The sequence below is a fragment of the Aspergillus alliaceus genome (assembly GCF_009176365.1).
Source record: "Aspergillus alliaceus strain CBS 536.65 unplaced genomic scaffold BDW43scaffold_9, whole genome shotgun sequence".
Classification (NCBI taxonomy): domain Eukaryota; kingdom Fungi; phylum Ascomycota; class Eurotiomycetes; order Eurotiales; family Aspergillaceae; genus Aspergillus; species Aspergillus alliaceus.
The window spans coordinates 146,719-161,069 of NW_022474692.1; the positions used below are offsets into that span (position 1 = coordinate 146,719).

Below are 14,351 nucleotides of genomic sequence, written 5' to 3' on the forward strand. Positions count from 1 at the left end.
ATCTCATCTTTAATCCCCAAGTGAGGGATCAGCCGCTCAGCTCCATCCATTCCCTGCCTATCTTCTTCTCTTCTATTCTCGTTTCACTGGCCTTTCCTCCTCCTACCCCCATACATGCTACGTCGCTCATAATTACTGCGCTGGTACGCTTCATTTCCTTTCTCCTGTGTGATATCAGACCATCTCCCTCCTCACTTCTTCCCCGACCCACGATTATACTACATCCCCCCCCCCCCCCCCCCAACACTCCCTCTCTCCCAACATCATCAACACCTCCTGCCTCCCTCAATCGCTGCACATCTGCACATCCAATGTCCAATCTGTAGTGACCTTCAGTCTGCAAGCAGTGTGGATTCACTCCCAGATTGCTTGTCACTCTACCAGCCTCTCTTCCCTTGCACGCTTCCTGCCCCCAAACAAAAGGTCCCACTCCCGAAAAAGGAAAGAAATACAAGGGGAAGCAAAAAAAGAAGTAAACAAAATTAACCCGACAGGGTGATGATCGGGCCTGATTGAAAGGAGACCCTTCTTGTTCCTTCATCATGGGTGTCGACACCCGCAGACCGATCTTACCTGCACCCACTGAATCTATTGTCGACACTACCACCACTGGAGGTAGCGTAACAGGGACTGATTTGGCAACTGACGTATCTCGACGCACAGACAAATCATCTTACTCCGTTCCGGACGACGGCAGTCCCGTAACTATCTCCACTCGGCGCAAGCACCGTACCCACAGGGACGACTCCAAGCTGTCCCGCTCAGCGCAGCACTCCCAGACCTCCCTGCTCATCGAGTATTTCGAGGGCGGGAAGGGTTCTGGCTCTTTAATCTCCCGACCCAGTGTCCGAGTTCGAGTCACTCCTTCTTCCTCCCGGAAGCGTAAGGATTCCAAGGACCATATCCAGGTCACTGAATCCCACGGGAACCGCAAGCCCGTATACTCCCGCCGGATTTCCTTCAGCTCACCGTCCAAGAACAAGTCCAGTGATGATTATAGCATCTGCTCCTTCAACTCAGGTACCGATGAGAACCAGCAGCCTTCTGGTCATACCCCCGTAGAGATCGAGCTGGTGAATCGCGATCAGAGCAGTGAGATCTCTAGCGACGCTAGATACTTCCAACCCACCTCGGACATCTCGTCGATGCCCGCGGATAGCATGCTAGAAGCCTCATCTTCTGGTGTACGACGAAAACGCAGCCAGAGTACATCGCGGGAACGCGAACACAGCCCGGAATATAAAGACTATCTCCAAACGCCTCGACGACAAAGGAGCCGCAGTCTGAGTACGGAACGGATCGCTCATCGAGTCGCAGAGAAGCTGAGTAACGATCCCCGGGAGCATACTAAAGGTCAACGGAATCGGGGCGACGTCGCCGAGTTCCCTGAAACCGATCCCAAGTCCTCTCGATCTCGCCTGTCGGCGTACCCAGACGAAGACATGAGTCCGGACCCCAGTTTGCTCAGCGCGTCGGCGCTGTCTGCCCATCGCAAATCCGGGGATCAGTATTCCTTCCGGTCGGGAACTTCCAAGTCCTCCATCAATAACCCCAAACTCCTCGAGACGGTCGAGGATGCCATCCGGAGATTGATCTTACCCGAGCTGAAAGAGCTCAAAAAGGACCAAAAGGTGATTTCGAACACGTCCAAATTTGAACGGGATATGAATGCGTCCTACTCGTCGGCAAGCACGCCGTCGCGAGACGAGCTTGGTAGACGTCTCTCGAAGCATGCCAGCGCACCCGATGTGAAACGGCCAACAGTTGTCCTGAACAAGGATGGCCAAGACGAGGGGATCGTTCTTTCAGGTGAGCCCGCTCCGTCACAACCGGAACGCAGGCCCAGCAAAGGCAGTGATGCACCATCAGAAACGAGCTACGTCAAATGGGGCCTTCGTCCGGAATTGACCGACCATGAAAAGCTACGTCGACAGAGGAGCAAGGGGCTGCGTGACGCCGAAAAGGCCGCCAGGGTTGGGTCGGCTCTGACGGCGGCTGCCCTCAAGCACCATGATTCGCGGTCCAGCATTGATAAATCCGAACGACGAAGACCGAATGGCCCGAGGAGTCGTAACGGCAGTTACAACGAGACAGAACTCGCATTCCAGAAACATAACGTGGCTCCCATGCCGCTGCGGAGTGCGATTGAGTCGGACATCACGAGAGACTCTCTTCTTTCAGAACAGACCGCTCGTGAAGACTCCGTCCTTCACGATAGCCGGTACCGGAGTCAAGATTCCCTGGGTTCGCCATATGAGCTTAAACACAGCAACTTCTCTAGCCACGACTTGTCACTTCACGATCCTTTAGAACAAGATGATCGTGAACAAAGCTTTTCCCCAGTGGGGGATGCTGCCGCGGGAGCTATTGCAGCCGCCGCAGCGGCCAATCTCCTGGATGAACATTCCGGGCGGCACGGCTCGAAATTCACGGATCGTCGGCGCACCCTGAGTCCAATTCAGAGCGTGGCTAGCAATCAGAGCGAGTCACACATTAAACAGGACTCAGCCCAACCTGTTGAACATGAGTTTTCGGGGATGGAGAAGGGAATGGAACAGCGTCTCTCGATAGATTCGCTTTCATCAGCCCCAAGCACCAACCTCGCAAGATCCACACGGCCTCATGGTATTAGCCCTGCAAGTCAAAAGGATATCCTACGACATAATCACAAAAACGGGCCTGAACTTGGGTATGAATCATCCCCCGCCATGTCACCACGATCGATGACGGAGACCGCAAGTACTGACCCCAAAAGGATGACCGGTTTTACGGACGACAGTGAGGTGAGCTATATTGAAAAGGTGAACCAACGTCAGCCCGTGGCGGGAATCGGTGCCAACCCCCAGTTTATCCATCCCGTGGCCGTCGAATCCGCGGTCGCCTCGATCCTTGACCCGTCAATTGTGGAGGCGAAGTCCAATCAATCTGCAGTGAATCACTCGCAGACGGATCTCTCCCAGCGGCTGGACAACCAAACCCCCAAGCCAGCAGTGGAAAAGGCAAACCAAACGCCCCACGGATCTCGCCAAGGAAGCCCTCTGAAGCAACGCCAGGACGCCTCCAGTCCGGATGCGACCTCCTTCCCTAGACGCATGGGTGCCACATCACCTCCCCAGAGTGTCACGCAGTCCCTGGAAGACCAGGCCGACCCGACACACATGTTTTCTGAAGACATCCATGACCGGGAGAGCCCCAGCCCCGAAGCTGACCGAAGCCCGGATTCTGAATCGGAGATCAACACGAACCCATCGATTATTCAAGGACCAATTGGAGGTGGAGGCAACTGGGCGTATGAACAGACACCAGACAATCGTGGCCAATCGCCCCTCTTTGACAATACCCGTTCCGCTGCTGGCAACACAGACCTGGGCCTAGGACCAATGGACCAGCTTGATTACGGCCATGACTACTATGCCACGAACGACTATCGCCCTGATGACTACTTTGACCATCAGTACTCCAGGGGTCAACTATTGGATACGCCACCCGGAGCCAAAGACGAGGGTTACGTGTCAGCCGCCAACCCTCTTTCACCAGGTGTCGACACCCCGGAGCCCATGGATAATGGATTTGGTGGTATGGACACTAAGGGTATGGGCCTCTTCGATAGCCCTACTGGAGCGGACGATCAGTTCGTTCCTGGTCACCAACGGCAACTCAGTGGCTACTCCCATGGTGCTGGCTCACCTCTGTACGATAGTGCCACTGGGAAGGGTATTGACCGGATTCAATCCAAAGATATCGTCGCGCTTATGGACCACGTAAGTATTCGGTAAGCATGGCAAAATATGTGACCGTATTCTAACTCTTGTACAGCTCACCGTTCGCGATGCCCAGCGGAACGCGCGGGATACGGAGATCCTGGTGACTCTAGTTAGAAGCGCAGCAGAAATGCGCAATTCTTTCGAAGAGATGAAGAAGTTCATTGCCCAACAGGATGGGATGCTCATGGAAGCCAGTGATAGGCAGCATGATCGGACGTATCGCGCTCTTGGGGGGCCACGTCCTTTGCCAACAAGCACGAGAAGCGCGCGCCAGCCCTCCGTAGATGATGGCGAGGACCTACGCTCGAAGCGTAAGAACGTCTTCAAACGTGCACTCAAAGGTCTTAGTCTCAAGTCATCCAACGACCTGTCTAGGATTGAAGACATGTTGGAGCAGCTGCTCGATGAGGTTGAGGCCCTGCGTGACGGTCAAGACGAGAGGCTGGGCCGCAGCGCAACTCGGACTGCCAGTGTAGACCCAGAAGGCTACGAACCTGAAGGACACGCAGGGACTTCTTCCCCCGATCATTCCGGATATCTGCTGCCAACCTCTTCTCGTCCGATACCTGAACCTCGTGGGAACGGGCTGCGGAGAGATTCTGAGCACCGCGTCAGTACTGTCCCCGAGGCCGATGAGGAGATGGACATCAACGAACGTGGAGAGTTCTTGAGCCCGAACTTAGCAACTTTCGACAATGCAGACGCCCGACAAGACAGGGCTGGACCCCCTTCGGCCTCGACCCCTCCTCGGGCACCCATGGCGTCTGGGGCTCTCAGTAATGAGACGTCCCCGAAGACAAACGAGAAGGCCAAGAAGCACAAGTCAAGCAGCTCTTCGTTCTTTCCCAAGATCTCTCGTTGGTCGAAAACTACCGCGTCCTCAATGGGCGACAACATCCGCAATAGCATTCAGCCGGGTCGCAAGGAGCGCCCATCTTTCGACGCTTCACGCTCGGGGTCCGATGTCCAGGGACCATACAAGGCTGCTGACTGGTACGACCCGCAGGGCGACGACAGATTACGGTCAACGTTCACCCTAGAGGACCGACAGCAGGAGAACCGACCTCCATCACCTTTAGTTCCGTCCCAGGTTTCTGAAGCTCCGAAATACAGAGCTCATCGGGAGAGCCTCGATCTTCAACATCCTCAGCCACGCCAGGGGCCGACTGGGCGATATCAATCGCAGCTGGAAACGCAAGCTCAGATCTACGGGATGCCATCCGGTGCCCCCTCAGACCAATGGGGTTCAAACCCGAGCTTATCGGGCGTGACCCCCAATGTGCGACGCAGCAGCGGCGCCAGCCGTCTCTCTCCTATCTCCGACACGGGCTACTCGGAAGCCAGCTCTCGGCATACTGGTCCACCGAGACCCCCAAAGATCAAGGATGATGGTCCGTTGATCCCCGAGCGACCGCCAAAGGTCAAGGAGGACGATGAACGATCGTACGTGAATCGTGTCGCTTCACGGGTAAGTCTTGAGTTTTGTTGAGCTCAGCATGAAAGAGAGGCTGACCGAAGAATTAGAGTTCTGCAATGCGCTCCTCTCCGCGCAGCACACCGCCTCCCCGTAAACCTACCGGGCCTCGTCCGCTGAACTCAGGCAGCCAGTATAGCAGTCCTGGACGGAGGAAGCGAAGTCAATACCGCGCAAGCCCTGATCAGGTCGACGAGGAATCTCTTTACTAGTCTCTCTTGATGAGTTGATGCCAAATCTTCCTTACGACATTACGACTTGTGCCATTCGTCATTTTTCTTTCTTACGATTCTACGTATGTTTTGCCTAGCGTCCTTGCATACGCACGATGACTTGATTTTACTACCATGTTTATTACCGGACAAAGGATGGATGAGGCTGTAAATTTTGGTTTTCTTTCTCCTTACAAATACCATGTACCCATTGCGATGTCCAATAGCGATTCCCTTCTCTTCCGCATATCGTGTTGATTATTGATGCTCTCTCCTACATAATTCGAATCAAAAGCACTCGATTGTGTTGTTTATACAGAGATTAGAAGTACAGGATTACAGGATGTCTATTTATAATGAACGGTGTCAACTACGCCATCCTGGTTGGTTCTTTACATGGCGTTTTCACGATTAGCTTCATGCTAGACCTTGCCTCTTGACTAAGGCATTAGATATCTTGTCTCGTCTACACTCCAACATATGTACAAACACCGAATGCCGGATCAAATCTTTGAGGGTGCATATTTAAATGTTGGAGTATTACGAAATGAAAAGATGCCAGTGCCTCCTCGACAACCTCATTTACAAAACATCCCCTTTTATGACGACTTGGTACAACTACTATCGCCGCCACCGAATGCCGATCGTTTGTCGAGAGTGGATACCTGTTGGTGTACTCAGACATAAGTTGTCAGTACCTCTTCAAGAGAGGTTCTTATAAGAAAGCAATTGCTTGTATCACTGAATATAGTAGTTCTACAATTCACTTATAGTCGCGTATTATGCTATCTCTTCACTGTCTACTTTATCTAGGCTATACGTGGTGCTAAAGGTTCATTGCCAACTTACAAAAAACCTTGATACGGAGAGTTTGTAGATTCCCACAACCCAAGTTCAACATCTAGAAGAGAGCTATATCATACGGCCAATCCAATCAGCCCTCGCCTTAGCCGCAGCCTTCGAAACAGCAGCCCCAGGAACAAACATATCCGACGTATGAAAAGCACCCGGCCAAACATGCAACTCAGCCAAACTCCCAGCAGCCAACAGACGAGACGCATACGCAATCCCCTCATCCCGAAAAACCTCAGTCGATCCAACATCAACATACGTCGGCGGCAGATTCGACAGATCCTCCGCACGTCCAGGAACAGTGTAGACGCTGACCCTCCCATCTCTACCACCCTTCCCACCAAGAATACACTCCCACGCCATCTCATTACTCGCACGCGTCCATGGTATCTGGTCCCCACACTGCGTAGACGAAACCGTCTCGTCACGGTCGTCCAGCATAGGGGCAAGAAGCATCTGCGCCCTGACCTCCGGACCGCCCCGGTCCCGCGCCAGAAGAACCGTCCCAGCCGCGAGCCCACCCCCCGCGGAGAGACCCGCAATGATGACACGGGTAGGATCAATGCCGAGGAACTCCGCATTCAGACTCGCCCACTCCAGCGCGGCGTAGCAGTCCTCCACCTGAGCCGGCGCGGGATGTTCTGGGGCAAGTCGGTACTCCACTAGCACGCAGACAGCGCCGTACTCAGGCACCCAGGCGGCCGGGATCGTCGCTCCCGTGAAGCGGTTGCCCATTATCATACCTCCGCTGTGCAGGTAGATGATACATGGTCTTTTGGTGCTCTCTTTGTCTGTGGAGTGTAATTGTCGGAGTATGGAGATTGGTATGTCCCCGCCAGGGCCGGGGATCATTCGTTCTTCGTGGGTTACAGTTGGGAAGAGCGTTAGTAAGAGGGCAGGGTTGTATTTGAGTGCTGTCATCTCTCGTGCAGCTGGAATTAGTTCGCGCGTGTAACGTGGTGGAAACGGGAGTTTGGAGAGGGCTGTGGCCAGCTCGACGTCGAGGAAGCTGGATACTGGGGTGGGCATCTTGCTCTTTTGAGAGGAAAGGGATTACACGGTTAAGGAAAGAAAAGAGATAAGGCCAAGGTAGAAAGGACAATCTTGTACTAGGAGCTAAGCCTCAATTCAGAATCAGGCGGTTGGATGAGGTGTATATAAGTCCAATATCAACCTCCTCTTTTGTGAGCAACAGAAGGGCATCCCTCCTTGCATTAAGTCAAGAGGTTTGCTCTAACACACGTGTACCAATGGAATTGGGCAATTCACATGATATATCACCTTTACAAGGTAGGAGACAGAAAACACATTATTGACTTGGATCTACCATTATGAAGTTAGAACTAGATTAACTCCATCATGCGTGTGGTTGCTTGCCCAATCCGCTAGTCTATGACCATACGCGCCTCAGTTGCATATAAGTGACCGGTTAATAGTGCTTTGCTTCAGATCACGGCCTGATAACGCCATCCACCATGAAGAAGAGTTACAATGAAGAGTTAAGGTTGACCATGATCGTCTTCGGCTCCGTATAAGACTCCAAAGCACTCCTGCCACACTCACGACCCATCCCACTCTGCTTACAGCCCCCGAAGGGAGTCTTGAGGAAGTTAAGACTAACACAGTTGATACCAACCATGCCCGACTCGAACTCACCAGCAACACGCATCGCCTTGCTGATATCCTGCGTAAACACCCCAGCCATAAGCCCATATTCAGTAGCATTGGCCCTCTGAATAGCCTCCTCCTCGGTCCGAAACGAATTAACAATAGCCACCGGACCAAAGACCTCCTCCTGGTACAACCTCGACTCAGGCTGCACACCCACAAACGCCGTCGGCTCAACATAGAAACCCTTCTCACCAACCCTCTTCCCCCCAGTCAACAAGGTCGCCTGCGGATCTTCACAGCCCTGAGCGATAAACTCAGTAACCCGATTAAACTGCGCCTCATCAACCAAAGGCCCCATGCGCGTGGTCTCCAACTCCGGATCCCCAATCAACCACGCCCTCTCCTCCAACGCAGCCTTATACATCTCGATAAAACGCCCCCAAACCCCCTCTTGCACATACACGCGCGAAGCAGCAATACAAGTCTGCCCAGAATTCATCGTAATAGCATTCACGCACCAAGACACCGCATTCCCCAAATCACAATCATCAAACACAACAGCCGGCGACTTCCCCCCAAGCTCCAGCGTAACCCGCTTCAAATTTGACTCCGCAGCCATCCTCTGAATCTTCCTCCCCGTCTCCACAGACCCCGTAAAACTAACCTTCCGAATCTTCATATGCCTCGCTAACAATGCCCCCGTGCTCCCATCCCCGGACAAAACCTGAAACACACCCGGCGGAAACCCTGCCTCCCGAATCAACTCCCCCAACGCCAGCGCCGAAAACGGCGTCTTCTCCGAGGGCTTCAGAATAAAGCAGTTCCCCGTTGCTAGTGCCGGCGCGGCCTTCACCCCCATGATCCCCATCGGTCCGTTCCAGGGCACGATCCCCGCCGTTACGCCTAGTGGCTCGTGGCGGGTGATCAGCATGAAGCCATTTTCGGGGGGGAAGGTCTCGCCGGCGAACTTGTCGATCCAGCCTGCGTAGTAGCGAAAGGCGTCGGCTGCTTTCTTGATCTCGAGCTCGCCGAAGGCTTTGTAGGGGGCGCCCAGTGTGAGGCGGTTGAGGTGGCCGAGGGTTTCGGCGTGTTGGTCGATGAGGGAGGCGAAGCGGAGGAGGATGGCCTGGCGGGAGGTGCCGGGGAGCTTTTTCCAGCTGGGAAATGCGGCTTGGGCGTTGTTGACGGCGGTGTTTACGTCGGTTTCGTCGGAAATGGGGACTATGTCGCAGACTGTGGTGCCATCTGTTGGGTTGGAGACGGAGAAGGTGCGTTGGCTTTGGGATGGGACGTGTTCATTGTTGAGGAAGATTTGGGTGGGGAGATTAGTGGGAGAAAAGGAGAGGGTCATGATTATGCTTGTATGGGGTTGTGAGTGTGTAGGTTGATAGATAGAGATGCTTTGAATGAGTATGGATGGCACTGGTAGAGATATGGTGTCCAAGCCATGACTACTAAGGGGACGAAGTTGGGTGACAGATAAACAGGCGGAGAGGTCTTGCTACTAAGTCCTATGCAGGGTAACTATAGCAAAGGTCCATCGGTTGCTCGGGTTCGGGTAGCATGTTTGATATCTCCCTTCGGGCGTGGATGTTCCATCTCATCCAAAGTCCGATAGTTGATACCGATCCAGATAATGGATGACCGGCCAATCCTCCTTGCATAGACGCAATGTAATGATACATATAGCCCACACCATGGACGAAGCAAACTGTTTACGAGTCTGAGTAGTACCAGGTGCCTAGCGTGTAAACTGTTCCTTCGGTCCATATTCAGATACACCCAGCTTCCCCGGTGCTATTAGTCTGTCTATAAGATATAGTTAGAATGTACTTTGCTTTGTAAGACCTTAAATGTGTAAATTTCTATCGCAGCGTTCTACGTAGACATAGCCTGACACCATCAAATCATGAAGAATCAACTTCCTCAGAGCGCAAAAATGTAGTCTAAGCAACAAGAAGCTTAATCAACTCAGCATCACACTCTCGTGATTTCATCTCAATTTGAACCGACTTATCCAAAAGCAAGTCAGGGCCCATAGGGATCGACGGTGGCCGCTTTTCTCCTTCCGGCAACTTCCAGTCATACTTGAGGAGTAGATGTGAGAGGAAAATCTTGATGAGGGTCCCTGCGATAAATCGTCCAGGACAGGCGTGGATCCCATGCCCAAAGCCCAGATTCTCCGGACTCGTGGTAGTCAGCTGGTGCCGCGATTCCTCGCCCTGCTGCTGGCGCATTCTCAAGTATCGATAGCCATCGTACTCCTCCGGGTTCTCGTAGTACGCCGGGTCTTTCCTCCGATGCGAGGAGACCATCAGATTGGCACCCTTTGGAATGATAGTGCCATCGGATAGTTTGATGTTCTTTGTGGCAACGCGATGCATGGAGGCTTTGATAAACGAGCCATTAGTTGAGGAACCAACACAAATGGAAGGGCAGGGAGACTTACCAACTTCGCCCGGATTCAACCGTTGTGTCTCCTTGATCACACTATCCATCAGCTTTAATTTGGCCAAGCCAGACTGTTTCAAGCATCCGTCTTCCTTAAGCACCGCTATAACCTCCTCACGCAGCGCCTCTTGGTATTCTGGATACGCGGCCAGGTCCATCATCGTGTTGACGAATAGCTGGCCAGTCGTATGTGTTGACACCAAGGACAGTCCGACCTCAATAGTTGGAACATCCCACTCCCTTCCAGCAGAAGCATCGCGGAACCAATCTAGCGTATCCTCGAAACCTGATTCGGGACTATACTTCGGGTCCTTCTTCCGGTCTTCGAGTTCACGGAAAATGATCCGGCGTGCATTCTCCATATGTTTCTTGGGTTTCTGCGGAGCCGGATGAAAGCGTAATGCCAGGGGACGCAGGAATGATGGCCAGAATCTAAGCACTTGGACCGCGGCGTGAGCATCGACAGTGTAGTTGATGACAACGTTCAACCATTCCCCGGAACGGGAGATGCGGTCACCGAGAAAGGTGAAGGCGGCCAACATGGCAACCGTCGGTGTTCCCATTCTATTGATGTAAAAGGGTATCCATTCTGTATCCCTCCTCAGTGAACTAAATCAGTCTTACATGCTTGAAGGTAATGGAAGCCAGGGATTGACTATGTCGACATACCGTCTGACGGAGGGAACTGTGTCTCCACCACCTCAGCAGCTTTCTTGGACAAGGCGCCAACTTGCTTATCTAGAACACAAATTCTATCGTCAATGATTTCTCTCCGAAGGAATAGAACCCGGTTTTAGGGGAGGGTTTTACTTGTCGCTTGTGTCAGCTTTCCCTGCACGACATCCATAAATAGGTTATCGTGAGAGACAACGCTAAACCCTCGAAATCCAGGTTTATCAGAGAAGAACACCTGGTGAAATCAATATCCGCATATAAAATCACGTATTTGACATTAAGAAAATACCTGTTTCACATTCTCCACGAAGCTGAGATCCGGATGGTTCTTAACCTCATCCGCGAAGCATGGGTCTAGAATCAAGAAGGCCGTTATTCCTGTCATTACCTGAAACACTTTGTAGCCCTAGAAGCCGCGTCAGTCGCCATATATACCCACAATTACTGGAGATTGCTCTATGAAGGTGTAAGAGTGTGAAGAATAGGGAACCAAACCTGCTGACACCCGTAGATGATGAGATCTTCCGCCGACTTCGCCCAGCGTGCTCTGGCTGGGCCATTGAAAAGCTCCCATGGATGCTTTCCCACCAGAGGGAACTGGCGATAGCAGAGCTCATCCACGACACTGGGGTACATAAGCGTGGTGAACACCACCACTAGGGTAACGGCACCCCCAAAGAGGAGGTACTCGCCGTCTGTATTTGCTAGGGCCGTGAGGAAACCCATGATGACTTCGTTTTGCTTGCTTTACGTTGCGGCCGAATTTAGAATGAATGCCCTTGACAAATGCGGCGTGGAAGCTTGTTTCCTCCCTGAATGGCCGAGTTGAATTATTATTCGAGCTCAAGGAACGGACACTGAGGATCTGGCCCGGATAAGGCCAGCCATCTTATTCTTACGAGGCATCTGTATGTGGCTCAACAACTTGGTATTGGTCCGGACGGTGTGAGATGTCAATGCAAGGGCTGCTATAAGGTGTACTGCACTGGTATGGCCCATCCATATCCTAGGAACAAGAATGGGATCCGTACTGTCGGCCGACGTTTGTCTCTCATTCCATGGGATCACCGAGACTCGGTGGACTGTGCGTCCCCTCGTGCATGACAGTTTAAACGTCAGCTTTCGTAATACCTGGTAGATCATGCAGTTCGTATTGGTCCACATTTGCTCGACTACTTCTAGACACTAGTACAGATACCCCTTGCTTTAAAGCAAACCTTGATCGGCGAGATTCTGTACATACCGACTAGTCGAAGCTAACACTTTGATTTGATGGCCGCGAATAGCCTATCGGTAGGAACCTAACGCATTAGACAGGTTGATAATAGTAAAGGGTCGCGGGCTATCTTCCGTGATCTGCCTTTGGGGCTAATTGAGATATGGGAGTGCTAGTTTCAGTCGTACAGGCCGTTCGAGTTTGTCTTTCTAGATCGCTCTTCGTCCCTCGTCACTTTTGTCACAGAACCTCAGTAGACCATTTAGAGTGTAAAGTCTGGAGCAGCAGATGACTATATCTGATATTGGAGTCACATATCGAAGTACCACCTGAACGCATACACCCAGTGGGAACCAGGTCATAAAATCACTAAATATTATCCATATCTCGACCAGCCAGCCCTTCAATGAGATATTTATAACAGTTAAAGGGGGCCTTCAGGGTTATAGCAACAAGGAGAAGGAATATAGAGTTCAAAAGGATATCTCATCATCTCGTTTCTTATTCTCAGCGGGGAAATTGCGCCCCAAGCCACCGTTAGAGTCGTAGGATCTAGGACGGCAAATGAAGCCACGGGGATAGCCTAGAACCCGCCCCCTTGCAACACAATAGTTGAGGCTATATTGGAGTCGTGTGGGCCTCCGCATTATCTATGTAAAATAAACTAGAGAAATATTTCTTACAATTGTGTCTTAATGCCTAATTTGAGTAGGCGACATCCTTCGCAGGAAAGAAGCCCATGTCTAACACCGCACCTTTTGCATCGACCGGTTAGTGACAATCTATATCGATGCACGAGATCTACTAACCAATGCTAGGAGTAAAGAATCCGTCCGATCCTCCGAAGCCTGTGCTTTCGAGTGAGAAATACTCTTCTAGAATCGGCGGTGATTGGATATTGCCAGTAGCCTCTCTTTCCCCAGTCGAGTCAGGCTTTGTCAAACCATACCAGTCTCTCTCAGTCAGCCCGAGCACGTCGGTCGTGCTCACCGGTGGCTCATACGAGAGTCCTTGACGAGAGGGTGGCGAGGGGACGTCCTGCAAGTTCACCGTCGGCGTTGGTGTAAAAGGGTACATGTTGGCAGCCAAGGTCGATGGACATATCATCGTCGCCCTAATACTACCACTGCGCTGCCTTTTCGTGCGTGTCGATTGTTCCTGTTGCTGACGCATTTTTGCACGAAGTTTGAGGATAGCGCGGATCCACTGACCGGTTAGCCAGTCATCTCGACAGGAGGCGAACACATTGATCAATTCGTCTAAGTGACGATCGGTATGAAGTTCCTCGATCCGGGCCATGGGACACCAGGCCGAAGGGCAAGTTTGAGGTAAGTAGCTGGTAGCATTTGTCAATAGGACGGTGGCATGCATTACGCGAAGGTGCACGATAGTAGGAAGTGCACACAGTGTGTTCTGAGGAACCGATACAAATTCGCAAAGAACTGCGCGAGCTGAGTCCATACAGGTGGTCAGTATGGAGTTCGGTTGTGATACTGTGCAAAGGGAATGGGATGCCCCAGCCTGGACCTTGCTATTGTCGAATATGCCTGCTAGCCGCTCATCCTTCTCCACAGCAGCCTCGTATACACTCAGCGCCGTGGCATGGTAGAGAATTCTTTCAACGGATAAGCTATCTAATTTTGCTCGCCAATCATGTCAGTCAAGGCCTAACGCGTTATGGGGGACTGTGGCCAGTACCATGTTGGGACCTCCATTGTTTCTGTAGGCCTATTTGCTGTTGATAAGCTTGAAGAGTATCAGTTGGAGTTGACAACGCCTGAGAACCCCGAAGAAGTTGCCGATACTCGACTGAGATCTGCTCTAGCCGTGTATACCGGCTGAACGTTGCGTCGGAGGGAAGGAGCGAAGTCTCTAGCACATCCAAACACTCCTCCATATATGGACCCCAACTAATTGAGCTACTTTCCGCCGTTTTCAGGGCAGTGCTGAAGACTATATTAACACTTGATCAGCCGCTGTGCTAGTGTTCTACTTACTTGACACAGATATGATAGCATGCCACCCATGTTCGTCGAGCTGTGAGAGCAGGCCCACTGCCTGGGGTTCCATTGATAGCAGTCGTGCGACCCAAGCCG

General features: G+C 52.1%; 4 protein-coding genes across 4 annotated transcripts; 1 reads left to right on the forward strand and 3 right to left on the reverse strand.

Moving 5' to 3' along the window:
* The first annotated feature begins 62 nt into the window (after positions 1-62).
* Positions 63-5,470, forward strand: BDW43DRAFT_249643 (uncharacterized protein). The gene is made up of 4 exons (XM_032039787.1): positions 63-143; positions 520-3,761; positions 3,817-5,232; positions 5,289-5,470. The coding sequence occupies exons 2-4, from the start codon at positions 543-545 to the stop codon at positions 5,448-5,450; spliced, it is 4,797 nt and encodes a 1,598-aa protein (XP_031902995.1). The 5' UTR covers positions 63-143; positions 520-542; the 3' UTR covers positions 5,451-5,470.
* An 892-nt stretch (positions 5,471-6,362) lies between these two features.
* Positions 6,363-7,423, reverse strand: BDW43DRAFT_323952 (alpha/beta hydrolase; the record flags this gene model as incomplete). The annotated part of the gene is made up of 1 exon (XM_032049846.1): positions 6,363-7,423. Exon 1 carries the CDS (start codon positions 7,329-7,331, stop codon positions 6,363-6,365), a length of 969 nt encoding a protein of 322 aa, XP_031902996.1. The 5' UTR covers positions 7,332-7,423.
* A 231-nt stretch (positions 7,424-7,654) lies between these two features.
* Positions 7,655-9,264, reverse strand: BDW43DRAFT_323954 (aldehyde dehydrogenase family protein; the record flags this gene model as incomplete). Its single annotated transcript, XM_032049847.1, has 1 exon — positions 7,655-9,264. The coding sequence occupies one exon, from the start codon at positions 9,262-9,264 to the stop codon at positions 7,789-7,791; it is 1,476 nt and encodes a 491-aa protein (XP_031902997.1). The 3' UTR covers positions 7,655-7,788.
* Positions 9,265-9,859: 595 nt separating this feature from the next.
* Positions 9,860-11,765, reverse strand: BDW43DRAFT_298286 (cytochrome P450; the record flags this gene model as incomplete). The annotated part of the gene is made up of 6 exons (XM_032044532.1): positions 9,860-10,302; positions 10,363-10,953; positions 11,034-11,102; positions 11,175-11,274; positions 11,329-11,445; positions 11,535-11,765. 6 exons carry the CDS (start codon positions 11,763-11,765, stop codon positions 9,860-9,862), a joined length of 1,551 nt encoding a protein of 516 aa, XP_031902998.1.
* Positions 11,766-14,351: the final 2,586 nt, after the last annotated feature.

What these genes read in the sequence shown, in the direction of transcription:
- BDW43DRAFT_249643 (XM_032039787.1), top strand. Translation starts at nt 543, where the DNA reads ATGGGTGTCGACACCCGCAGACCGATCTTACCTGCACCCACTGAATCT. An exon ending in TCGTCGCGCTTATGGACCAC is followed by an intron (nt 3,762 to 3,816) that starts GTAAGTATTCGG and finishes ACTCTTGTACAG; the next exon opens with CTCACCGTTCGCGATGCCCA. An exon ending in TGAATCGTGTCGCTTCACGG is followed by an intron (nt 5,233 to 5,288) that starts GTAAGTCTTGAG and finishes CCGAAGAATTAG; the next exon opens with AGTTCTGCAATGCGCTCCTC.